Source organism: Lynx rufus, unplaced genomic scaffold (genome assembly GCF_022079265.1).
Source record: "Lynx rufus isolate CCGP_SWC_20201006 ecotype Redwood Valley unplaced genomic scaffold, mLynRuf1.p SCAF_16, whole genome shotgun sequence".
Taxonomy (NCBI): domain Eukaryota; kingdom Metazoa; phylum Chordata; class Mammalia; order Carnivora; family Felidae; genus Lynx; species Lynx rufus.
The window spans coordinates 8577659-8604435 of NW_025814830.1; the positions used below are offsets into that span (position 1 = coordinate 8577659).

At 52.7% G+C, this 26777-nt stretch overlaps 1 protein-coding gene across 2 annotated transcripts; it reads left to right on the plus strand.

Moving 5' to 3' along the window:
* The first annotated feature begins 5069 nt into the window (after positions 1 to 5069).
* On the plus strand, positions 5070 to 25744 carry SMG9 (SMG9 nonsense mediated mRNA decay factor). 2 transcript variants are annotated; one of them, XM_047077918.1, is made up of 14 exons: positions 5070 to 5244; positions 8068 to 8223; positions 10509 to 10583; positions 10673 to 10937; positions 11042 to 11139; positions 13002 to 13114; positions 16458 to 16569; positions 18507 to 18602; positions 19040 to 19125; positions 22444 to 22550; positions 23288 to 23395; positions 23564 to 23692; positions 24007 to 24151; positions 25225 to 25744. In XM_047077918.1, the coding sequence occupies exons 2-14, from the start codon at positions 8074 to 8076 to the stop codon at positions 25301 to 25303; spliced, it is 1563 nt and encodes a 520-aa protein (XP_046933874.1). In that variant the 5' UTR covers positions 5070 to 5244; positions 8068 to 8073; the 3' UTR covers positions 25304 to 25744. The 2 variants fall into 2 exon arrangements, with proteins under 2 accessions (XP_046933874.1, XP_046933876.1); XM_047077920.1 differs by lacking the exon at positions 8068 to 8223 and having other exon boundaries at positions 5074 to 5244.
* The last annotated feature ends 1033 nt before the right edge of the window (positions 25745 to 26777 follow it).

The window sequence follows — 26777 nt, forward strand, 5'->3', positions numbered from 1 at the left end:
ACCCTGGCTGCTAATGACCCCACACCCAATTCCAGTCTGTGGGTCCCCCCCCACACCCCCACCAAGCAATTCTCAGACACCAGCTGGATGTCCTATACTTCAACTCAATTCTGACACTGTCTTCCTGGAGACAGCATCAGATTCCAGAGATTAAGAGCTCAGTCCTACAAGACCGCACCCCCCACCCCCGCACAACCTTCAGAAGCCAGTGGCAAGTCCAGGTTATCATCTGTGCTTCTGGACCAATCAGCTACAGAGCACAGGTTCCAACAAACACCCCCTTGAGTTCAAGTCATCTGCTATAGCAGCTCACAGAACTCCAAGAAAAACATTTTACTTACTGGATTCCTGGTTATTGTAAATCAGTAATTATTATAAACCAGAATAAAACTCAGGAACAGGAAGATGGATGAGACACACAGGCAAGGTATGGGGAAGGGTGGGAGCTACCATGCCTTCTCCAGGAGCCCCACTCTCCCCAAATCTTCACATGCCCTAAAACCTGGAAGTTCTCTCAACCCTGTCCTTTTGGGTTTTGGTTTTTGGGTTTTTGGGGGGTTTTTTTTGGTCCTTTTGGGTTTTGATGGAGGCTTCATTACAAAGTCAGTACTGATTAAATCATTGGCCACTGGCGATTGATTCAAGCTCCAACCACCCCTTCTCCCTTTCCAGAAGGCCAAGGGTCAGACCGGCTATTTCAACCTCTACAAGGCTGGGGCCCTGGCAACAAGCCCCCAGCTTTAGGTTACCTAGGTGTTTTCCAAAAGCCACCTCGTTAACATAACAAAAGACACCTCTGCTCTCACCGCACAAAATTCCAAGGGTTTTAGGTGCTATGAGCCAGAAAAGGAGCAAAGACCACATAGATTATTATAAATCGCAGTGTCACAGCTGCTCCTGCCAGGGGGCTCCCCACCCTTCCCCAGCATCCCTTGCTGTAACTGCCCACCACCGTCCTCTCCCTCTGGCCCCAGCCACTTAGAACAAACATCACGACCATCTGTCCAGTTCTTCATTATGGTTCGTAAAGGAAGCCCTACCATTTACATCAATGCCAGACTGCAGTCCAAAGACCTTGCTTGAGCTTTTATGCTGTGCACAGTAACTGCCAACACAGAAGGAACAAGAGCGGTTTTCACAATCCAGAGGGAATGTCAGATGGTATGACTTTCTTTTACCAGGAAGAGCTGGCCCCTCTTTGACTCAAGGCCAATCCGTCTCTCCCCTGTACACTGTCAGCACCACCCCCATTACCTGCTTGAGGACAGGTTCCTAAGTCTCCATGTCCATTTTCCCTCTAGCACTCCTGATGGCAAACAAACCTGCCATAGTTTGTCCCACCTTAAAAACGCCCGAGAGGCACCTGGGTGACTCAGGCAGTTAAGCGTTTGACTTCCGCTCAGGTCAGATCTCGTGGTTCATGAGTTTGAGCCCCACAGAGTCAGGCTCTGTGCTGACAGCTCGGAGCCTCCTCCAGTTTCTGTGTCTCCCTCTCTCTCTGCCCACTCCCCACACTCACTCTCTCTCTCTCTCTCAAATAATAAAACATTTTAAAAAATTGAAAATAAATAAAATAAAATTTCACAATGAAAAGTCAGGAAAAAATTTTCAGTCTACAACCCTGGCTTCTCTCCTAACTGCCGCCCCTTACTCGATGTCCAGCGAGCATCTCAGAGTCAGCAGGTTCAAAGCTTGTCGATTTCCCACGAAGAGGACTCCTCCACATCTTCGTGAAAAAGCATCACCCTTCATCCAGTTGGTCAAGCCCAAAACTTTTTTTTAGGATAACTTTTTTTTATAAGTTTTTTTTTTTTTAACGTTTATTTATTTTTGAAACAGAGAGAGACAGAGCATGAACGGGGGAGGGTCAGAGAGAGGGAGACACAGAATCTGAAACAGGCTCCAGGATCCGAGCTGTAAGCACAGAGCCCGACGCGGGGCTTGAACTCACGGACCGCGAGATCATGACCTGAGCCGAAGTCGGCCACTTAACCGACTGAGCTACCCAGGCGCCCCAGGATAACTTTTAAGTCATCCCTGATTCATGGCTCCTCTCACACAACCCTCTTTCTGAGTCACCATCATCTCCCATCCAGGCAGGGACATGGGCTTCCTCATCACCTGTGTCCACGCCTGCCCAGCTGCAGGCCATTCTCTTCACAGCAACTGGCGCTGCTTTAATACTTTAACTTTTCTGTGCACAGACAACAGTCACATTGCTCAAAAAAGCAGAAGTCTTCAACACTCGTCCTCACAGCTCTGTTCCGTATCTGTCTAGAACCTTCACCCCCACAAGCAACCACAGTCATTAATTCAGGGTGTTCACCATAGAGATGTTTATAAAACACACATCTGAACATGCCGGGCCTTGCTCACAGCTCTCCAACGGCTTCCTGTTACTCCCGGCAAGTAACTTCCAAAGCCCTTCCCGTGGCCTACAAGACCCTATGTAACCTGGCCCCTCTCGATAGCTTCATTCCTAAATAATGCTTTCTCTCTTCCCCTCGCTCTGCTCCAGCCACTCTGGTCACCTTGACAATCTTCGAACACCAGCTCCACTCCGCTTCTTCCTCAGGTCTTTCCACGGCTTTTCAGCATCTTCACACAGTTCAGTTCCTTAACTTTGTTCAGGCCTCTGCTCAAATGTCATCTCCTCAGAGAGCCTTCCCTGACCACCTCTGACCTCCGTCACTCAAAATTTCCTTATCCTGACTTATCCTTCCACTCATCTTTTACCTGACATCATCTGCTTCACTGGAATATCTGCTCCTAGAGGGCAAGTGCTCTGGCCTATTTCCCTGTAGGATCTCCAGCCTACAGCCATGCCTGGCAGCTGACTAGAGCTCCAGAATTCAGTCAACATATGAATGAATACAATGAACACCGAAGTCAACGGAGAAATGAATACATCAAGTGGCCATGGCTCTCAACATTCCCAAGCGTGGACCCTTTGACCCTGCAATTCCACTTCAAACAAGATATCACTGATAATCCTATCACACACATGCAATCAGATGTACAAGGTTAGTAACCGCAGCAAATGCTTGTAAGAGCCAAAGTTCAGTAACAGCCTAAATGTTTATCAATACGGAAATGGTTAGGGCATGGCACATCCACACAATCATGCCACTAAGGAGAAAAGGCAGGTTTCTGGGTGCTTGTCTGCACCACTGACTCACCACCAGGCAGGCTGCCCGCCGCCAGGGGAAAAAAATGTGGGCTTGCTCTAGGGTGAGACAGGCTTGCGTTTCAATCCAGGCCCTGCTGCTTCCTGGCTAGGGGACTTCAGTAAGGACGTTCTCTTTCAGACTGTTATTTTCTGCATCTGTTAAATGGAGAAGGGGAAAAGTTATGGTGACATATATAAAACAGCCTGGTACACAGTGGGCCCAGTGTCAGTGCCAGGCCCCTTCTTTCCCCTTTTAAAGTCATTTCCACCTGATGGTTGCTCAGAGTTGTAAAACTGGCATGGAGGGTGACCTGGGATTGAAAATTTTAGTTGATTAAAATGGGTATGACCGGAGATGAAGCCGCTAAACAGGAACACGGACAGACACAAAGAGGCATGGTCCATCATGCGTGTCTCTGCTTAACACTCACAGCCTTTGGAGAATCCATCAACAGGACTCTCAACTTAGTCTGTGGACCGGTGTTTTCACTGCGCCTGTGGCAGTCTGTTGAAACAGTTCCACCTGGCACGGGTACTGAGGAAATGGCAGCCGGGATGAGGCTTGGGGGGGGTGAGCGCAGCACAAAATAATGACAACACATAGTGCTACTACGCACCAAGCACTATTCTGGGTACGTTCATCCATTTAACTCTGCCAGGAACATTATAAGGTGCCGCCAATCTCCATTTTAGAAACGGGGGTAGAGAGGGTTGAGGAACGTGGCCAAGGTCAGCTGCCATTTATGTGAACCCAGGCTCAAGCTCTTATCTTCAGTGCTTTGCTTAAACAGTCATTCCAGAAGGAAACTGGGAGCCGGTGCTTCAGGAATGGAATATGAGAACCAGAGTAGACTTTGTGTACCCTAGTGGCTGCCTGAATTTTGTCAGAAAGTACATGTATCCCCTGTTCAGTTATAAATTACAAAAATTTTTTTAGTAATATTGCAAATGAAAAATGGTAAATTCCCCCATTGACCGATATACATACGAATGTACGTTTGTACACACGCTCCTTCTCCCTCCTCCCCGGAGTTATTTCCCGACCCAGTGGTAACCGCGGGCTCTAGCTAAACCGCTGCGCGCATGCGCTCTCCTCGGGCCGGGCATTTCTCCCCCCCCACACCCCCGCCCCCACTCTGGTGCGCACAAGGCTGCGCCACTGGCTTCTTGAATTTTCGACCCCTATCCCTGGGTTCTTCCCCCACCGCGGCGGGCGAGAGACTGAACAATCCTATCCCACCAGTCTCCGTCTCCCAGGCCTTCAGGATCTGACCAGCCCGTCTCTGCGGCCTCACCTCCCACCCAGAGGGAATTCTGAGTCCAAAACAGTCTAGACCTTTCCCTCCACCTGGAGTACCCTTTCCCGCCCTTCAAGGTCAAACCGGACCTGGGCCTTCTCCTTCAGTGATTTGCTCTAGTTGTCTCCCTCCACAGAGCGTTATGTCTTACAGCGCACACACTAGGTCTAATTCATTCCCGTGTTCTCAGCACTTACTCGGCCCAGGACTCTGAAATTCCTCCCTGCCGCGCCGCCCCACCCCACCCCACCCCACCGAATCCCGCCAACGCCACTGAAGAGGCGGGACTCGAACCTGCCATCTCCGGAACCGCCCTCTCTCCCTCCTCGCTTCACTCCCACATGGGCCTCAAAGCAGCGCGCGCACACTAAGGCGGAACCGTAGCGTCCGCCCTCCTCCCCGCCGTCATCCGCATGCGTGCTAAAGCCAACCACCTCCATCAACGCATGCTCAGCCCGGCTCTGACGCTCCGTTCTGGCGCGCCCAGCCCTCGGCGCATGCGCAAGGCCAGCACCCCACGGGTCCTGATCTCCGCTCCGCCCCGTGCTACCTTCTCCTCTTCCTCTTTGCCGGCGTTCTTTGGGTGCCGCTTCCGGGGTGCCTAGACCGGTTCCGGAGTGACCGGTGCCTGCTTTCTCTCTCTCTCTCCCCAACGCTCCTCGTCCCCTAGACGCCATTTACAGGCCCGTGGCTTGTAGTGGAACCTCCCCCCACCAGCCCCGTCACGGAAAGCGCGCGTAGCGCTGCGCCCCAAGAGCCAATCAGCAGCCGCCTTAGGTAAGGGGCCCGCAAGCCCGCGCGAGGCTCGTGCACCGGCAGGGGGCGGGGCGCTGGGCGCGTTTCGGGGCCCCGCCCCCTTCTCTACCGTTAAACGGTTGCTCGGACGTCCGGCAGGTGTGCGTAACAGACTAGGCGTTCAAGGGCGACCCTTAAAATACCGGGTTGGCGGGCGCGGGGTGGGGAGGAGATAAATAAGGTTGTAGATAGGAACTTCAGTTCTGGGAGGGCCTAATAGGGCCTTTAGAACTGGCCGTCAAGTATTGCAAACGTCCTAACGACAGCGTGTAAAGAGAAGTCTTGGGAACACGCTCGCAGAGGGTCTACAGACAGACCCTGTATACCCGGGAGGTCCTCCGAATCCTATGTAAATAGAAACCTAAATCGTAGGGTTCCCCATAGGAGGCTTGTAAGCAGGTGTCTAATTATTGGGGATGTTACCTGAGTAATAGAGACTCGTTGGTTTTAGGGGATGCCCCATATACAAACTTGTAAATGTATATTTACAAGTGTTAGAGAGTCCTTAAAAAATAGTGTAAATAGACTCTGAAGTTCTTGGGGGTGGTGGTGTGTAAATACAGAGTTGGGACTTAGAGAAGTCTCCCCTCAGAGTTTGCAAATAGACACTTAGGTTCTGGAAGAGTCCCCAAAGGGGCCATATGAAGAGATGCTTAAGCACTGAGGAAACTCCCCCAAAGAATGACTAGTTAGATTCTTAACATCTGGGAGGTCACTGTAAGAGCCCTGTAAATAAACACAAATAGACTGGCTTTATACATTTTGGGAGACTCCCCAGAGGAGCCTGGAAACATGGGGGGGGGGTCCCCAAACTGTATGTAGGTGGACTCATTCTGGGGAGCTCCCCCATAGAGCTGTTCAATAGACCCAAATACTGTGGAAGTTTCCAGAAAAAAAAAAAAAAAACATGCAAACGGACACCTGCTGCATGAGAAGGGGCTTCTCTTGGTGTGTAAACGGACTGGAGTGCTGGGGCAGAGTCCCTGTGGAGGAATGAAAAGAGACACTGAAGCACTGGGGGGTGGGGCTGTCTCGAGAATAATGTGCAAAGTGACCCTTAACTGCAAGGAAGGGAGGATTCCCAGTTTCTGAGGGGAATCTCTGCCAGAGACTGTAAACAGTCACTTAAGTGCTGAGTGGATCATTTTCCATGAGCATGTGTAAACAGGCCCTGCCCTCCTGTCTCAGAAGGCAGTCTTCAGCTGGGTTTGTGACGGGGTGGGGGGGTGGGGGGAGAAGAGGTCACTTGTAGCAATGGGAGAGGCGCTGGACAAGCCCCTACTCCTACATCCTGTTAACAGATACTGCTGTTCTGGAGAGCGAATCTCTCACAGGGATCTGTGACTGTGTACTTGGGTAGGAGGTGGGGGATTCATAGAACCATTTCACAGGTGGGGGCACCTGGCTGTCTCCGTTGGTGGAGAGTGCAACTCTCCATCTTGGGGTTGTGAGTTCGAGCCCCATATTGGGCACAGAGCTTACCTAAAAATTTTTTAAAAGTAAAGATGATTTCATAGGCACTTAAGAGCTAAGCAAGGATCAGCAAACTTTTTCTGTAAAGGGACAGAGAGGAATTGTTTGAGATCCTGCAGGTCGTACTGTCTCTGTCTCAACCACTCAACTCTGCCATTGGATCAAGAAGGCAGCCATAGACAACTTTTAAGTTGATGGAGGTGGCTGCTTTCCTATAAAACTTCATTTACAAACACAGAAGGCAGCCCTGATTTGGTCCGCAGCCTACAGTTCGCCAACTTGACCTCTGAGCTATAAAGGAAATGGCCTCTCCTGCAAACAGACTGTTAAGTATTCAGAGATTTCTCTGGAATGTAGTGTAAACAGCTGGGGAAAGTCCCTAGAGGGACCTATAAAGCGAGTTAAATGGTAGGGAGTAGACCATATAGGTGGCACTTCATTTTATAACATCTTAGATTAACCACCGGGGAGACTTGGGAGTGTGAGGGATGGCGGACCATCAGAAACCTAAGGTAGACAGACTGAGATGTAGAGGGATACCAGATAAGATAGGGCCTTGAGTGCAGGAGCCCCACCCCCACACATGCCAGTATTAGGTAATCAAAGCAGTAGTTGTCGCACCGAGGATCATGTTACTGGTTTGTAAGGAAATGCTTTGCCACAGTTTGGGAAAGAATAGGTCCCATTTTTATGTGACCCCCTCCCCCTATGAGATACAGGTTGAGGCCAAGTGACTAATAGTTGGGAGTAGTTTTGGCTACAAGTAAGAGAAGTGTAGCTGTTTCCCACTGCATCTAGAAGGAAATAACGCCGGGTGAACAGGAGACCGCCGATTTTTTTTCTGCCACGCCAGCCTTCCCTCGTTCCTTCCTTCCAGTCCAGGGTGGCTGCTTGAGCTCCATCCTGCACACCATATTCCTCCCAGCCAGGAGGAGGAAAGGGCAAAAGGCATGTGCCAGCATCTGTGAAGGAAAGTTTCTGAAAGCTGCTAGAACACACTTCTGGTGTCATACCATTGGCCAGAAAGAACTTAGTCCCATGGCCACCTAACTGCAAATGGTGCTGAGAGGTGTGTTCTGGACAGCCATGTGCCCAGCTCAGAACTGAGGGTTTTATTTTATTTTTTTTGGAAGAAGAGAACAGATCTTGAGAGCCAGCTAGCAGTCACTGCCACAGCCACAGAGCTCTCTTGAAAGGAAGTGCCTTCTTACAGTCCAGAGTGAACCAAATAGATTGAAAAGAGTCTGTCCTCACTCTGAAATCCACCTCTCTCTCCCTCTCTCTCTCTCTCTCTCTCTCTCTCTGTCTCTCTGTCTCTCTCTCTCTCTGTAGGCAACCATGTCTGAGTCTGGCCATAGTCAGCCTGGGCTCTATGGGATAGAGAGGCGGCGACGCTGGAAAGAGCCTGGCCCCGGTGGCCCCCAGAACCTCTCCGGGCCTGGTGGTCGGGAGAGGGACTACATTGCCCCATGGGAGAGAGAGAGACGGGTGAGTGAGTGGGCCCAAGGGCAGCATCCACATATCCACTCGTTCCACAAATGTTTTTAAGCACCTGCCATGTGCCAGGCACTAATCTAGATGCTGGGGATCAATCTGTGAACAAAAGCCTTATGAAGTAAGAGTAGAGAGTGGCAAAGGGGTCTGTCCTAGATGAAGTGGACAGAGAGGGCCTCCCTGAAGGGGTGGGTTTGGGGCAGAGACCTGAAGGAGGTGAGGGAATACACCATGACAAAATCCGAGTGAAGAGCATTCTAGACAGATCAACAAATGGGAAGGCCCTGAGCCCCATATCTGGTGTATTCAAGGAGTAGCCAGGAAGCCAGTGTGGCTGCAGTGGCCAGAGAAGAAGGGAAGGTAATAGAAGATGATGTCAGAGAGGTAACTCAGGCCAGATCACGTAGGACCTGATAGGCCTGAGAAAGGACTTTGGATTTTGTTGAATGAAATTGGCACTGGAGGGTTTGAGCTGAGAGGCGCCATAAACTCATGTTTCAAAGAGTCCTGTAATAACCGCAGCTGTTCCTAGGTGTTGAGCAGCGTGCACGTGCAAGGTGCTTTAACGTCTTTCGGGTCTTTCTGCACTCTTCTAGCTACCCCATGAAGTAGAACCTAGGACAGATCTGATTTTCACTAATGAAGAGAGTGAGTCTCAGGGGAGAAAGGACTTAACCCAGAGTCACAAAATCAGTGAGCTTTGGGGCCAGAACCCAAACCCAAATCCAGCTGAGCCCAAGCACAGCACTGGTCTGCCGGCCGTAGTGTCCTGGACTGGAAACCAGGAGCCTCGGCCTGGGCCCCGGTCCTGCCTTGTCTTCTCTCCTGTGCTGAGGTGACTCGCTGTCAGAACCTGCCCCCTGCTTGTGTCCTTTCTCTAGGGCCCTACCCACCTCTGAGAGAGCTCTGGGGGGGAGAAGAAAGTAACAGTTGGAACTGTTTTCTGAGCCATAAAATGGTAGACATGAATAATAATTGATTTCACAGTGAGCTCGGCTCTTATTCCTTTCCTTGAGTTACAGCATAAGTGAGAACACAGGGTCTCTTTCTTCCTGCCACACGTACCCTGGACAATGTCGCCATCATCGTGCACTTTCAGCTTTAGTCCTGGATCAGCCTCTCCGAAGCCTCTTGTCTTTGCCTCTGACTTTGCCACTGATCCCTGGCAGCCTCCTAAGTGGCCAGTGGACTCCTCACGTCCTCCGTGTCCCCTGCCGACCTCGGCATCTTCCTCCCATTTTTCCTAGTATCCATGACAGCCCACTGGGCCTCCTCCTGGACACCCCCTTCCCCACGTCAGTCACCCTGTACGTTGTGCCTCCTGAATACATCTCCTGTCCTCTGTCCTCACAGCCTCGTCCCAGGTATCATCCTCTCCTCCCCGGACCTTCTCCCCATCTCCCTCCCTGGCCTTCTGAAAGCCCGCAGCCTCTCCTGTGGTTCTGTCACAGCTCTTCTTCCCAAATACTTTCATGCCCTTTGTTTGTTCTTCACCATAGGCCAGTGAAGTGAGCAGAACTGAAGTAAGTATCCCCAGTGTATGGTGAAGAAATAGACCCACTGAAGGGTCATGGCTCTCCTGAGGTTCCTCGGGGAACAAGGCTCAAAAGAACAAGGCTCAAAAGCCGATCTCTCCCCTTTCTTGAGCAGATTGGGGGTGAGTCAAAATAAACATGAAGGCAAGGTGTGGGATCAGTCCCCTGGCTACTGACAAGCGTGAGTGGAGCTGAGGAGTGATGAGGAACGATCAGGGTAGCAGGGCTCTCGGGATAGCAGCTGTCAGATAGTGAGCGCCTGCCGTGCGTCAGACGCCACATGGACAGTTTTCAGGTTCCAGCTACGCTCAGCCTGTAGTAGTCCTGTGAAGAAACTCCTATCCCTGCTGGCCAGATGAGGAAACAGGCTGAAGCGAGGCCTTAGCCAAGTTCACACAGCCAGCAAAAGGCAGGGCCGAGTTTGAACCCAGGGCCAGCTCCAGAGCCCCAGCTCCTTCCACCTGGGCTTGTCTTCTGGCAGAGGCAGCCGAATGCAGTTGTGGGGCCAGGCTGCCGGGGTTCAAAGCCTGGCTCCAGTCTCTGTTGGCCACGTGACCTCGGGCAAGCCAGTTAACCTCAGTATCTTCATTTGCAAAATGGGGGTGATAGTGTCTGCCTCACGGGGTTGCTGGTGGAATTAATATGTGAAGGCATTTAGAATTGTACCTGGCACCCAAAGGCCCTGGGGAGTGTCTCTGAGAGGCGAGGGAGCCACGCCCGAGTAACTGCCCTCCCTCACCGCAGGATGGCAGCGAAGAGACCAGCACGGCGGTCATGCAGAAAACCCCCATCATCCTCTCGAAACCTCCAGCAGAGCGGGTGAGCAGGGAAGGATCTTCTGAAGGGGAGGCTGGGAGCAGTTAGGGCAAAGATCTCTCCTGCTGACCGGAACCTTTTCACTCCCATAGTCTAAGCAGCCACCACCCCCAACAGCCCCGGCTGCCCCACCTGCCCCAGCCCCTCTTGAGAAGCCTATCGTCCTCATGAAACCACGGGAAGAGGGGAAAGGGCCTGCGGCTGCGACAACCACCTCCACCCCCGAGGGCGCTGCCCCAGCACCCCCTGCAGCCCCCGCACCACCCAAGGGAGAGAAGGAGGGACAGAGACCCACGCAGCCCGTGTACCAGATCCAGAACCGAGGCATGGGCACTGCCGCACCCGCAGCCATGGACCGTGAGTTGGGGCCTGGGCGGGAGCCTGTTGAGGACGGTTAGGAGCTGGACCGCCCTCACACAGACCCTCACCACATCCCATCTCCTGCTTTCTCCTGTCTCCAGCTGTCGTGGGCCAGGCCAAACTACTGCCCCCAGAACGCATGAAGCACAGCATCAAGTTGGTAGATGACCAGATGAATTGGTGTGACAGCGCCATTGAGGTACTGAGTGGGGAGCATGGGTCTCCCTGCTTGAGCCTCCCCAGGTCCCACGTCTCACTGCCTCCACCCCACCTCCCCACCGCCACCCTCTTGGCAGGCGATACTGCACTAGACAGCTTTCAGGCAATTGCAGCAATGAGAGAGAAGGAATCTGAAAGTTCTCACCTAGCCAGGGCTGAGTTGCAGTGGCTTGCAGTACATGGGCTGTGCTGGTTGTTAAAATACTGAATAACCGTGATACCAGTTGGCAAAGAGGGACTCCCACTACCACCCAGATGCCCTGGGACCTCCTTTACCATCTCCTGCCCCCTCAGGTCAGCCTCCTAGACCCTGCTCCAGTTCCCCTTCTGATTGATCGAAACAACCCATGCAGTACCAGTGTTAACTGGTTTGAATGTCACTCCCAGAGGCTCCCTTTTCCATCTCAGTGGCCCCTGCTGTAGTTCAGACCTCACATTCCTGGACTGGCATGCATGCCTACCTCCAGACTCTCGGGCTTCATTTCTCCTCTCCTGCTGCTTTTTCCCCCTAGACCCGTCACATCGCGTTGCTGCCCAGATTCTCCCAGATGTGTCCCTTCTCCTTCTCCAACAGCTTGGACTTACTAGGACAGCATGCCGGGTCTGTATTTTACCCGGCCTCCTTCCTTTCTATGTCCGCTGTCCTACTGATATCAACTGGAGGGCCTTAAAACAAAACAAAAGCCAGTGTCCAGGCCTACCCTTCACTGTCAGATTAGAACGCCCTGCAGTGGTGACAGTGGTGACAGTGTTCTGTATTTACACTATCTAGTATGGTAGCCACTATCCTTATAAGTGGCTATTGAGCACTTATCCACATATCCCCATATGTGGTTAATATAACTGAGGAACTGAAGTTTTAGTTTTGTTTCATTTTAATGAACTTAAAAATTTTTGCTTTAATGTTTGTTTTTGAGAGAGACAAAGCACGAGAATGGGGAAGGGCAGAGAGAGGGAGACACAGAATGTAAAGCAGGCTCCAGGTTCTGAGCTGTCAGCGCAGAGCCCGACATGGGGCTCGAGCTCAACGGACCACAAGATCATAACCTGAGGCAGAGTTAGACACTTAACCAACTGAGCCACCCAGGCGCCCCTAATTTTAATGAACTTAAATTCAAATGGCCACATGTGATCAGTGTCCAGCTTATTGAACAGGGCTAGCGCTAGGTGTTCTTTCTGCTTTAACGTGTCTAGGGTTAGAGCCAAGATTGGCTTCCTTTTTTTAAAAAAAAAAAAAGGATTGATTTTTTAAGGAGCCTGTTGAGGACGGCTTTTTTTTTAAAGCGTGTCTCTCGCACCCCCTAGTGGTGAAAGGCATCAGAGCTCGTGGCCCAGAGGTGAAGGTCTCAGGACTCTTAAATCCCAGACAGGATCCAGGACAGACTGACCTCCCCTTCCTCACTCTTGTCCCTTTTTCATGCTGCTGCATGTCTTCCTGACTTGCCAGAAGCCGAAAGTCCTCCAGGAGTCTGCCGCAGTAGCCCTCGGATACCACATCCTGTCCTTCCACCTGTTCTTCATTCCTGTGCCTTTCTTCTACTCTTCCCCAAAGTCAGGTTTCCCTTTTTGCCCGCTGTGTTCCAGTGGCACTGACTTTCCATTAGCTTCTTGACCATGCCAGGCTCTTCTCCACTTGGGAGCCCTCACAAATGCTCTTCTCTGTGCCACCGCATACGTACAGGGGCCCTTTGCCCAACTGAGGGGATCGGAGGCGTCAAAGTTTTGCTTCCACATCCGACAAGGCAGGCGGGCCAGTCTCTGCCCCCCCACCCCACCCCAGTCTCACTCCCACTCCAGCAGCTGACAGATTTACGAGGCTCACATTCCTTCATCTTCCCACAGTACCTGTTGGATCAGACCGATGTGTTGGTGGTTGGTGTCCTGGGCCTTCAGGGGACAGGCAAGTCCATGGTCATGTCATTGTTGTCAGCGAACACTCCTGAGGAGGACCAGAGGTAAGGGGTGTGGAAGACCAGGAGGGAGGTGGACACCTACCTGGAGGACAGGGAAGGGTGGGCCTGGGTATTGCAAGTGGTATTACCAAAGGACTTTGGGAAAATGTTTCACGTCCCTTGGCCTCAATGTCTTTGTCAGATTAGGGTGATTAGGGCCTGGACTAAATCTTTGTGTGGCTCCAAGATAACCAGTCCTGTTTCTCCCTCCCTTCCTGCCTCACCCCAGGGAATGGTACAGAGCCCGGGTTTGGATTTAGGTTGACTTCAGTCTCAGCCCTGCCACTCACCAGCTAGTTGACCTTGGGAATGTCACTTCACTTCCCAGTATCTCACCTTGTCATGTGTAAAGTGGGTTTTTGGAGGATAAGATCAGGAAGGCAAAGTCAACAAGAACCTGACACAGAGCAAATGCTCATAGGATACTGGTTGCTAAGACCTGGTAAATAGAACAGGGAAAGAGACTCGAATGTAGGGCATGGGTTCTAGACCAGCCTCGGTCCTGCATTCTTGAGTAAGGATGGGGATGATTGTGAAAATAAAAGTATGAAGTCACAGGAGAGGATTTGGGGAAAGAGAGAGCTTAGGAACTAGGGACCAGAACTGAGGGCAGGGAAGGAAATGGAGAAAGGCAGGGACTAGGGAGGAGAGACATAACTGGTCTGATTAAGGAAGACTCAAACTGGAGAATGAGAAAGGGATTGTCTAGAAAATGTAGGGGTTTGGTTTTTGGGGTTTTTTTCCATAAAGCAGGTGATACTATCTTGCATTGCATGGATGGATATCAGGGGGTCCATGAACCTCCTCCTAACAGTATATGAGGGATTTTACATCTGTCTGCAGTTGGGCTTTTCTTCTAGGAAATGGGTCTGTAGTTTCCCCCAGATCTTAGAGGGTCCGATGGAGACCAAGAGCAGGTTAAGAACCACTATCGTGAGACTGTACATCCACTAGAACCAGAGCTGTGGGGCTGCCCTTCCTCCCAGGTCCGTCTCCTCTCTTGTCAACTTGTAACTTAAGCTCACCTTGGCTCCACTTGGGAACAGCTCCAGCTCTCTCAGATAGCATTCTTTCCGTCTCAGCTTCCACCCCCAACTAGCAAATTTCTCCTCCCCTACCCCCGGCTTTGAGTTCAGATTCCTGAGCTAGAGAGAATTCTACTGGCCTGGCGTATCTTTTGTGTTTTTTTATTGTTTAGTTTATTTTGAGAGATAATGTGAGTGGGGGAGGGGCAGAGAGAGAGGGAGACAGAGAATCCAAAGCAGGCTCCACACTGTTAGCGCAGAGCCAAACACGGGGCTCGAACTCCCAAACCATGAGATCACGACCTAAACTGAAGTCAGACACTTAACTGCCTGAACCACCGAGGTGCCCTCTGCTTATTTTTTTGAGCCACGTCAGCCCGTGGTGTGGTGGACTTTGGTGCCAACTCTTGCCATCAGGCCCCCTTTACATTAAGAATTCATCTGCTTCTCCCTTCCTTCATTCCTATCTCCTGGCCCAAGCCTCCGACGTCTCCCCTACTGAATGTCAAGAATCTCCTCACTGATCTCCCTGCTTTAGTTCAATTCAGCTAACATCTATTGAGTGCTTACAGCGTGCCAGGCACTGTTCCGGGCACTGGGGATACAACAGTCAACAGAACTGGCAAGAACCTTTGTCCTGGTGAGCCTTCATCCTAATCAGGGTGAAGGCAAACAAACTACGTTATTTGACACGTGAGAAGGTGATACCCAAACGGGAAGGGATTATAGGGAAGCTGTGGTTGGTGCTGGATTACAGTCCTAAACAGAGTGGTCAGGGAAGGCCTCGCAAAGAGGGACACTGAGCACAAGCAGACTGGGAGGAGGGAGAGCTTTCTAATCAGATGGAATGACAGGAGCCTATGTCTGAGGCAACAGAGCTTGCCTGGTGTGTGTGCAGAATGGCATGAAGGCCCTGGAGCTGGCACGGAGTGAGCAAGAAGGGAAGGCCTAGGCGGTCAAGGTCAGAGAGGATAAGGGAGGCTACGGCTCAGCACATAGCACAAGGGGAGCCTTTCAAAACCCACCTCCAGTCCTGTCACTTCCCTACTTAAATGTCTTCAGGGCTACTCCAGGCTCGTGGGCCAAAGCCCCAGCTCCTTACCAGGCCCCACAGAGGCCTGTGCTCCCTCTTGTTGCTCCCAGTCCCCCTGTTCTCCGCTTTCCCCTCTCCCCACACTGGTCTTTGATTCCCCACACACGCCACCTGCCGTCCACCTGGGACAGTCTTTGCTTCCATCCTCCACCCCCTGTGCCTCCCCTTTAACTTAATTAAAGTTGCTCAATAAACTCTTCTCTCTCTCACTCTCAGTGTGGTCATCTGTCTCTTGTACGGCAGCCCTTCCCAGCCCTCCCTACTGAGCTATCCCCATCCTGAGCGCCACACACCCCTTCTTCCTACCGCTCACAGTTACTGATCTCTGTTGATCTGTAAGCTAGAGCAGGAGCTGCTTGGAAGCAGAGACGGTCCTTGTTCCCTGTCGCATCCCGGTATCTGGTACATCAGAGGCCTTCAGTACGGTGTGTGTTAAGTGGGTGTCGGACAGCGTAACACGCCTCTCAGGGAGGTGGGGATTACCTTTTGAGAGAGAAATACCATTACCCTGATTTTACAGATTGAAAGAGAAAATCACTTTGTCCAGGTCGCAGAATGTGACCCAGTTGAGCTCCATGGTCTAGGGCAAGGCTCAGCTGTGCCTGCTTTGGCGTCATCTCCCGGTCCAACGCAGATAGAACCGAGGGAGACTCTCCTCCCAGGGGAAGAACTGGGAACGGAGTCCTACAACCACCCAGCCTCTCACCGTGAGGGTGGAGAGCATTCAGTGCTATATCTCCGGGGCCCAGCCCGTGGCAAGTGCACTGGGTAATTCACAGCTAACGATTACGTATCGCTGCCTAGCAGGCATTTTCCTAAGGGCTTTACGGCAGTTAGCCTCATAGCAGCCCTAAGAGTTTTGAGACTGCTGTTATCCCCATTTACAGATGAGGAGGCCAAGGACAAAGAAATTAAGGACTTGCCCAAAGCCACAGAGCCAGGAAGAGGCAGAACGGGGATTTGAATCCCAGCGGTCCAACAAAGTCTTGACTCTTAAACACCTCACTCTACTGACTTCATTAGATGGGTTAATAGATCTCCTTATGGGTAAAGGTGAAGTCATATGGAATAAAATGTGGTTCTCCAGACAACAGGGGCCACAGGTGGAAGGCTTTGTAGGGGGCTTTGAGAGCATAGGGAACCACGCTCATTTTACATGGTTACACTCTGGAGGCATCAGAGGCTGAGAAGCGCACCTCTAATGCACCCCACCCGCTTCTCTCCACAGGGCGTACGTTTTCCGGGCCCAGAGTGCCGAGATGAAGGAACGAGGGGGCAACCAGACCAGTGGCATTGACTTCTTTATTACCCAAGAGCGGATTGTTTTCCTGGACACACAGGTGCTGACCTCCACGTGCCCGCCCTCTTGCATGCCACCTTCACATCCATCCCTGAATGTTGTTAAGCCAGAACCCCGCTTGGATTCCATGTGGTCCCAGCCCAGCCACGGGCACGCTAGGTGCTTATGGACAAGTTGTGTCTTTTCTTGGCCTTTAGCACGTTTTCAGATTTTGCCTCCCTCCCCTCCCATCCATTGTATACACAGTAGCCTAGAGAATCTTCTAGCGTAGTGGCTAAATGTGTGGGCCCTCGAGGCCGGTCTGTGTATGTCCAGGTTCTGCCTTTAATTCTTACCATTTGGGTGATGTGAAGCAAGTGTTTACTCCCCCTCAAACCTCAGTTTCTTCGTCTATAAGTGGGGACGATAATCGTACTCAGCCTCACAGGTTCATTGCAAGGCTTCAGTGGAACGGTCCAGGCAGAGCGGTTGGCACAGGACCTGGCATGTAGTTAGCGTTCAGGCCCATCACTATCATTAGAACTGACCTGTGTGTTTCTGGTGGCTTTCCTCATCCTCTCTCTTGCCCCCAGGCAGAGTCCCCATTCTTCAGCGTGGTGTTCAGGGCTCATGGGGCTCACCTCCTTCAGACTCCAGCCTCCCCTCTCTGGTGTAGTCTCTAGCTCCACCAGACGCACCACAAGGCCTCGCCTTGATCCCCCTCCCCTCGATCCCCTGGGGCGTCCACATCCTGTTCCCTTTATCCGAAACTACCCTTTATCTGAAACTGCCTGTTCCTCAGTTTTCTTAAGTGGGAAAAACATCATTGCCTACCTTGTAGGGTTGTTGTGAGGCTTCGGTGAGTTAATACAAGTAGAGCCCTAATGGCAGCGCCTGCCATGAAGTAGGTACTTCATACTTTGCTGTCAGTATCATGAGCATGAGAACACGCTCTCTCCCCTTGCCATTTTGCCTGGCTAATGCCTTCTCCTCCGAGAAGACTCTGCCGGGGCATCGCCTCCTCCCAGAAGCCTTCCCCTGCTCTGAGTCCCCACTGGTGCCGTGTGCGCCTTCCATCGTGGCACTGACGTATCACAGCCTCTTCCCACAGTGTACTGCTCCCACTCCCCACCCGCCTGGAGCGCTTTAGGGAGGAGCTCTGTTGGTCAGGGCCTGGCCCCTACGTGGTTCTCCCTGAATGTTGATGGAGCAGAGTTCTAGTCACCATAGGTGTGGATGGCACGGACAGTGAAAGCCCACAGATGTGATCTGTGAGTCAGGCCCTGTGCAGGGGCCACTAGGGGACCTGGACACAAGCTGAACTGCCATGAGCTGGGTCCAAGGCCCATGTGGAGCAGAACGGAAGTTAAAACAGGACAGAATAGAGCATGCAGCTCTATTGGGAGTTTTAGAAAGCCAGCAGTTGGGAAACTGTCTTCTTTAAAGAATTCCACTCACTGCAGCAAGAAGTCAGTAAGACCACCAAACTGATTGCGCTCTTGTGGCTTTTAAATGGAATGTTCCTTTAAGAAAAGGTGATGAACTCACCATGGATTCTTTTACACCCACTGATGCAGTTTTTAAATCCTCACCAATTTTCACACTAAACATCGTTTTTTGACCAAAGTAATTATCTTAGCAAAGTTTTGAAAGCATTTGAAACAACTAAGAAAAGGAAAGTGTCTTGAAGGGACATGACTCATGTAAGCCAATATTACATTTATTAGCACTAGGAGAGTTCTCTTTGAGCACGAGGCACTTGAGAGGGGTGATAATTCATAAAGGAGCTGGGGGAAGTGTATCTGCTTTGAAACATTCTTCTTTCACCCCCTCTTGCTGACTAGCTCTTACTCATCAGAAACCGCCTGTGTTTCTGACCTTATTTTGCCCCGAGAGAGACAAGGTATTGGCCTTCAACTTGCAGAACTTGGGTGGCTGTGACACTTAGGGTCCTGGCCTCCAGCCCCCGTTCCCGACACCCTCTCTTCCTTGCCGCAGCCCATCCTGAGCCCCTCCATCTTGGACCACCTTATCAACAATGACCGCAAGCTGCCTCCAGAGTACAACCTGCCCCACACCTACGTTGAGATGCAGGTGAGGGGACCAAGCCGGACCTAGGGGCGAGGTCTCCCCCTTCCCCCTTGAGATTCGCGATGGGGAGTTGGATATGGGTTGACCTCGTTTCTGCTTCATAAAGAGCCCTGGGTGCCCCAAGAGCTGTAGGAAAGAATAGCATTGAGAGTCCTGTCAGGCTCACCTCCTGGCTGTGCTCCTCAGAAAAGTCATTTCCTGCCCCCTCCCCCTTCAGGCCTCATTATCTGCCTGTGTGAGATGGGAGTGATCATTCCCATCTTGCCCAATTTAGGGATGGCCTGTGAAGAAAGTGCCAGCGGAGTCTGGGCACACAGTAGGTGCTTAACGGCTCTGAGGCTCTCACCCTGCTGCCCCTTCAGCTAAGTCCTGGGAGCAGGGACCCCAGTCTGGGTAGGGGGGGACCTCCAGCTCGGTCACCCCTTCCTGCCCTCTCTCAGTCGCTCCAGATCGCGGCCTTCCTCTTCACGGTCTGCCACGTGGTGATCGTTGTCCAGGACTGGTTCACAGACCTCAGTTTATACAGGTGAGCAGGTGGCGGGGAGGGCTGGGGGGGGGGTGGGGGCAGGGAGCGAAGGCAAGAGATGGGGATCAGAGACTCGGCCACTTGCCTGGGTCTCATACGTTCCACACAGTATCCATAGGGACCCTTTAAACATTTTTTTTTCAACGTTTATTTATTTTTGGGACAGAGAGAGACAGAGCATGAACGGGGGAGGGGCAGAGAGAGAGGGAGACACAGAACCGGAAACAGGCTCCAGGCTCTGAGCCATCAGCCCAGAGCCCGACGCGGGGCTCGAACTCCCGGACCGCGAGATCGTGACCTGGCTGAAGTCGGACGCTTAACCGACTGCGCCACCCAGGCGCCCCCATAGGGACCCTTTAAAGTCTGAGTTGGGGACGCATGGGTGGCTCAGTCAGTTAAGTGTCCGACTCTTGATATGGGGTCAGGTCACGATCTTGCAGTTGGTGAGATGGAGCCTCGGGTCGGCCTCTGTGCTGACAGTGTGGATCCTGCTTGGGATTTTCTCACTCTTGTTCTCGCTCTCTTTCTCTCTCTCTCTCTCTGTCTCTCTGCCACTCCCCCAGTCGTGCATGCTCACACGTGCATGCATGTTCTCTCTCTCAAAAATAAACTTAAAATAAAACGTGAGTTGGAGTGGGTCACCACCACCTAGCAGACATACACATGCTTACAACTCCCCACTGGCTTTATACATCACTCAGAACAAAATCCAAAGTCCTTCTCATGGCCTACAAGGTCCTGCACAGGACAGTCCTAGTCTCCTCATTGACCTTCTCGCCCACCACTTTCCCTCACTCCCCCCATTAAAGCCCTAGTGGCCCCATGGCTACTCCTCATGCAGCTTAGGACCTCCATGCCGCATCCCTCAGCCAGAACACTCTTCCTACAGACCTCAGACTCCCTCCCTCACGTCGTCCCACCTCAGGCCTTCCCCGATCTTATAACATAGAACCACCCCCCACCACTACCCCACTCTTACACTACTGTGTTTTCCTTCATTGCATTTATCACTCCCTAACAGGACATTGCAGATCTCTTTAGGGTCTGTCTCTCCCAGTCTGAGTCCCTGGTGCCTCACACAGTGCCTGGCACAAGGTGGTTAATACACGTTTGTAGAATGAATAGCGTTATCAGGAGCGGGCTTGTCCCTCTTGTCCATCTCCAGGCACATGTACCGTACCCGGGCAGGCAGGAAGGGGGAAGGAATCAGGATCTGGGGAAGGAGTCAGGATCTGGCCGGAGTCCTGCCTGAAGCAGCTGGAGCTTTTAGAAATGCCCCCTGGACAGAACTGGCTCAGAACCTAAGGCCTAAGGGTTCCTCTTGGCCTCAGGCCCCAGGGGATAGCTGTGCGGAGGCCAGCCGCCTTGGGCACAGAGCCCAGCCAGAAGGAAGGAACAGGAGCTCATGGGGAGGGGAGAGCTGAGCCAAGGGAAGCAGATGTCTCCAAAGTAAGGCAGCCCAGGATTTGAACCCCAGCTCTTAGTAGGTGAGTGGCCTCTTTTTCCTTAGCTCCTCATAGGCAAATTGTTTTATGCGGATTAAATGAGTTTAAAGAACTTACAGCATTCGGTGGTAAATGGGAATGTAATGTTTATGTTAGTAACCCTGGGGGTTGGGGTGAACTGTGGGTCTGGTCTGGCCAACAGTAAAAATGACTTTCTGGGAAAACCAGCCCTTGTGACCAGATCTAAATGTCTTTTTTTTTTTTTTTTTTTTAATGTATTTTTGAGAGTGAGAGTGAGGGAGGGGCAGAGAGACAGAGGATCTGAAGTGGGCTCTGCGCTGACAGACAGCCCGATGTGGGGCTCGAACTCACCAACTCACCAACTCTGATGACCTGAGCCCAAGCCAGACATTTCATCAGCTGAGCCGCTCAGGCGCCCCTAAGTGTCTTATTTCTGGAACACCCGCGCTGTTACCATCACCATAGTCTATTTGAATTCGTTCACGTGAGAGGAGTGTATTGACCATTTATGGATGCCATTCCCCGTTCGGGGCACTGGGGACACAGGTGTGAATTTACCAGACTGCCCTGTGGAGTTTGCATTCTGATTGGGGTATGGACTCGGCCCGGCACATGGCAGAACCTTGCTTTTTTTTTTTTTTTTTTTTTTTTCAACGTTTATTTATTTTGGGGACAGAGAGAGACAGAGCATGAACGGGGGAGGGGCAGAGAGAGAGGGAGACACAGAATCGGAAACAGGCTCCAGGCTCTGAGCCATCAGCCCAGAGCCCGACGCGGGGCTCGAACTCACGCACCGCGAGATTGTGACCTGGCTGAAGTCGGACGCTTAACCGACTGCGCCACCCAGGCGCCCCGAACCTTGCTTTTAATCCAGAGCCTGAGGTGGGCTTCTCAGCAGGGAAACCCCACGAACCTGTGGACAACACGTTTGTATGTGTGTTCGTGTGAGGAGAATATCCGTGCTTTTTATCGGATTCCCATGAGCCCTTCCTTCAGATAGCAATCAGGTTTATTTTATTTACATGTCTGGAAATTTTATTTTAAAATGGCATAAACTGAAACTTCGGTCCATGCAGAAACTTGCACGTGGATGTTTATAATGCAGTTTTATTCGTAATTGCCAAAACGAGGAAGTGATCAAGGTATATTTCAGTAGGTAAATTGATAAACTATGGTACATGCGCACAAGGGAATGTTACTGGAAATGCGTTATCACGCCGTGAAAAGGAGGAAGGTACACACTCTTGAGTGCGTATTACTAAGTGAGAGAAGCCGGTTTGAAAGGGCTAGTGTATGATCCCAACTCCATGACATTCTGGAAAAGGCAAAGCTGCGGGACAAGTAAAAAGATGAGGGGCGGATAGGTAGAGCATGGAGGGTTGTTAGGGCAGTGACGCCGCTAGCTGTGATGCTGTGTGGCGGGCACATGTCCTTTTTGTCAAAACGCGCAGAGTAGACAACACCGGCAGGGAAGCCTAGTGTGTAGCATAGCCTTTGGGTGATGATAATGTGTCACAGGCTCATCGGAGTGTTGACAGTGGGGGAGGCTATGTGTGGGAGTGGGGCGGGACATTCATGGGAATCCCCGTACTTTCCACTCGGTTTTGTGGTGATCTTACCAATGCTTTAAAAAATGAAGTATTTTTTTAATAGCATAGACTCATTTAAAAACGCATGCAGTTGACATGGGTCCATGGATTGGTGTCTGAGAGAGTTGTCTCTGAATTCCCTAAAATCCCCTAAAATCGGTGTAGCTGTAGCTTTTATCAGATCCGCAAAGGGGGCCCCCTCCCCAGGCTGTGGGACAGGGGGTGCCCATGCCACAGCACCAACCTCTCGCCCTGAACCCCAGGTTCCTCCAGACGGCAGAGATGGTGAAGCCCTCTACCCCATCCCCCAGCCACGAGTCCAGCACTTCCTCAGGCTCTGACGAAGGCACTGAGTACTACCCCCACCTGGGTGAGGGACTTGACTGGGGCGGGGGGACAGGGGAGGGAGAAATCAGGGGGAAGGGGGGAGGCAGGGGGACGGGGGAGGGGCGAAAACCAGGAGCGCTGGGGAAGTGGGGAGCTGGGAGGAAGCAAGTCAGCAGATTAGCTGCTCCTTCCTCCAAGGTTCCCACCTGGCCACCAAGGGCACGACCCTGAGTCCGGGTCCAGCTCCTTGATCAGCAGGGGAGCCTTTTATATACAGGATCCACATCAGCCCATTTCTCTGCCCCCCGCACCTCCAGCACAGACTGGGGGCGAAGAGAGTGCTGAAGTAACCCGAGTGGCCCCAGGTGCCCTGCTTGCCCTGCGGCCTCACACCATCTGCTCGCTCTGCTCTACTGTCACACTGCCCTTCTGCAAACATCTCATTCGTTTATGACACCCCAGGCAGGGTCTTCCCTACTTCCTCTGCCTCACCAAGTCCCTGGTGCCTTTCTGTCTTACTCCTGATTGTGTGGCTATTTTCCTCTTCGGTCTTTTCCATCAGACTGGGGGTTCCTTGGGGACAGAAACCAGATCTCACGTCTGGGTCCCCTGCATCACCCAGCACAGGGTCTGGTGCTAAAGCAAAGTAACATGTAACATAAATATTTACAAGAGCTCTGAGCCCAGGGGTAACGGCAGATCTTTGGCACGAGTGGGGAAGGCCACACAGCCAAGCCCCAGCTGCCTCACGCGACTACATCTCTCTTCCCACCCCTCCAGTCTTCCTGCAGAACAAAGCTCGCCGAGAGGACTTCTGTCCTAGAAAGCTGCGCCAGATGCACCTGATGATTGACCAGCTCATGGCTCACTCCCACTTGCGTTACAAGGGTAAGGGTCCCTGAGTCACCCCCCAGGCTGACCAGTGGCTCTTGACTCCTGCTCTGGCCCATGGCCCAGACATCCAGACTGGCCTCCTGATTCTAGCTTGACCATCATATGTGTACCTCCCCTGCCCCTCACCATAGTCTCTGTAGGCTGATAGGTTCTCTCCTGCAGGTACTCTGTCCATGTTACAGTGCAACGTCTTCCCTGGGCTCCCACCTGACTTCCTGGACTCTGAGGTCAATTTGTTCCTGGTGCCCTTCATGGACAGCGAAGCAGAGAGTGAAAACCCACCTCGGGCAGGTATGGTTGAGTCTGGTGCACAGGGATACCAGTTCTTCCCTGGTCTGGTGGGAGATACAGGTTGCCCTGGCCTGGGGTGATAGGGACCCACACTGGTCTGAGGGGAGACTCGTGGCTTGTCCTTAAGGTGCTTGGACCCTTTCTTAGGAGTGTGTTTCCAAGATGTTGGAGTACGGGAAGAGCTGGGCCGGGTCTGGACGTGGAGGTACTCCTGGTATTCCAGCCCAGGATACTGGGTGCCTGGGAAAAAGGAAAGGCCCTCTGACAGGCTGTCCCCCCCCCACCCCCTTATCCTCCCCACCTCAACTCTCCAGGACCCGGTTCCAGCCCTCTCTTCTCCCTGCTCCCTGGGTACCGTGGCCACCCCAGTTTCCAGTCCCTGGTGAGCAAGCTCCGGAGCCAAGTGATGTCCATGGCCCGGCCACAGCTGTCACACACCATCCTCACGGAGAAGAACTGGTAAGAGCTCCGGGCAGGGTGGTCAATGTGGGGGCCCCCACCCTGGTGCAGACTAGAGGAAGTTCTCAGTGATCTCTCCACATCTCGGTTCCCTTTTCTGGGATGCTGATGACTGCTTCCACACTGGACAGCATGCTGTCTCTTAAGTCCTCCTGAGTAGCCGGGAGGGTGTAGGTCTTGTCACCAGTTTTACTAGTGGGGAAATTGAGGCTCAGAGAAAGGAATTGTCACATAGTGATGTTACATACCGGTAGCTAGGTGCCATTTGATGGCGAGGAGTAGGACCAGTGAGCCCAGTCAAGCTCAAGCGTTTATTCTGAGGCCCTGAGTGCGGAAAGCGTGGCCTCACAGGAGGGGACGCTGAAATGTCCCCACAGGAGCTGCATTCTCCAGCTCTCACTGGATGGCACTGTCTCCCTGCGCCCCCCACCTTCCCTCCTCCTGTGCCACCTGGCTCTCCCCACTCTGCTTTCACAGAGCCCCGACCTCCCCCAGCCCCAGCCCCAGCCCCAGCCCCACATGACCCTCTGTGTCTCGAGCGCACAGCAGGTCTGCAACATCGAATTTCCAGGAGACACAGAAGTTGGAGAGAAAGAGCTTGGCTGGGTGCAGCCTCTAGCACGGCTCCCCCGGGGTCTGTGGCTGGCCGTGGCCGGAAGGGGCAGGGAGCGCACACAACAGCAAAGCCAGTGCGCCGTGCGGGCGAGGGGGCTCAGGGCTCTACTCTCCCAGGGTCTGTAGCAGGGCCCAGCCAGGTAGAGGGTCATGCAGCTGTCAGACGTTTCTGATCGCCACAGACTCTGGAGGGAGATAGAGGTAGAATCCTGACCCTCAAGTTGGGGCTTGAGGCCTTCATTCCAGACCAGGCGCCTTCTGCTTTGCTCACCCCAGGGGAGGCGTCAGAACCCGGGCCACTCCCATCAGCACTGTCATCTTCCCCACATCCCGGTCCAGGAGCCTCCGGGGTCAGGTCATGCAGGTCATACGCAGGACCTGTTTTTGCACCTGGCCCGGGTCAGCGCAAGGCTGGCGGGCCACAGCCAGGGCTGCTGACCACTCACCTCCTCCCCCAGGTTCCACTACGCTGCCCGGATCTGGGACGGCGTAAAGAAGTCCTCTGCCCTGGCGGAGTACAGCCGCCTGCTGGCCTGAGGCCGAGGGAGGAACGTCATGCAGAGAACCCCCCTCTGGGTCCTCACGGATGGTGAGGGAGCACACGCGTCCTACCCCCCTGGTGGGGTGGAAAGTGGCGGCAGGTCTGATGGACGAGGGACCACGACATCCTCGCCCAGAGACGTGAGGCGTCCAGGGCCAGGCCTCCCATCCTCAACGGAGTGTTGTTCAGGGGCAACTCTGAGATCCCACCCCCAACCTGGGCCAGGGCGGCCCATCTCAGTCCCCTGCAGGGACAGGCAGTGGGAGTAGTCTGGTCACGGAGAATCCCAGGTTCCATCTTGACCTCCCTCGGCAGGGACAGGAGCAACAGGGTCCCTCCTCCCTGACTCTGAGCCCTTTCCTATAAGGTGCGGCAGGGTCTGGGGAGCTCTTCGTTGGGGCAGGTCTGGTGGTTCGAATAAAGAGTCATGCAAGCCTGTTCTGGTGCTTCTCTTCTTCCCGTCTCCCCAGCATGCTGTCCTGGGGACCAGGGCAGATTTGGGTCCCGGCCTTTAGGGGGCAGATTACCTGCAGCCACCATTGGAGCCTGAGTGAACTTGCCATGGGGACACTTTCACTGCAGGTCGTAGAATTGTCAGGAGCTGAGGAAGACCAGTCTCTGCTAAGGAGGAAGCCCCTAGAAAAAGGGGTATTCTGTTTCCTGCAGTGACATCAAGTCCCATCTCTGTGCCATGGATAGGAAAAGACAGTGCCCTCCTTTGGCTAAACGCAGTGACTACCTCCGTGTCGTCTGCTCTCAGTTGAAGACAGTGCCTGCCTTTGGTGAAATGCCTCGTTAAATGCAATGCCTGATTCAGTATATGGTTAAAAAATAGAGTGTGTCTTAGTTAAATACAGTGAAATACAGGGCTTACCCTGAGCTGAAACAAGTTCTACCCTTATCCAAATGTTCGTACGTTACCCTTAACACACAGCGCCCACAGTTGAAGTATGGTGGCTTCCTTTGCCTACAGAGCTCGTCTACTCTTGCTTAAAAGTAGTCTCTGCCTCGTAAGTCCAGAACCTACCCTCAGTTAAGTACACCATTCACTTCAATATGGTACCTACCTCACCTACCCGGTTTAAATTCACTACCTCCTAGCTTAGTGTTTCCCCAAGTGCGTCTCCAAGTGGGTCTGGCCACCGCACCCATCCCAAATTAGTCCCGACCTTCGAATCACGCCACCTCACCCTTCCCTAACGTGGTTGGTTCCGTCACCAGCCAAGTCTGGCTGCCCACTACCCCATGCCCCTTTGGCCTCCTTGCCTTCCTCCTGCCCTTGGGCGTACCCATACAGTCCTGGCGTCCTTGTTGTGGGAATCCTGGGGGCGGGGTGGGGGGTGGTGGAGAAAACACCCAAGAGGCCAGGAGTGGGGTCCCTGTAGATCTCTAAAGAGCGAGGGGATGGGGCGCCTGGGTGGCGCAGTCGGTTAAGCGTCCGACTTCAGCCAGGTCACGATCCCGCGGTCC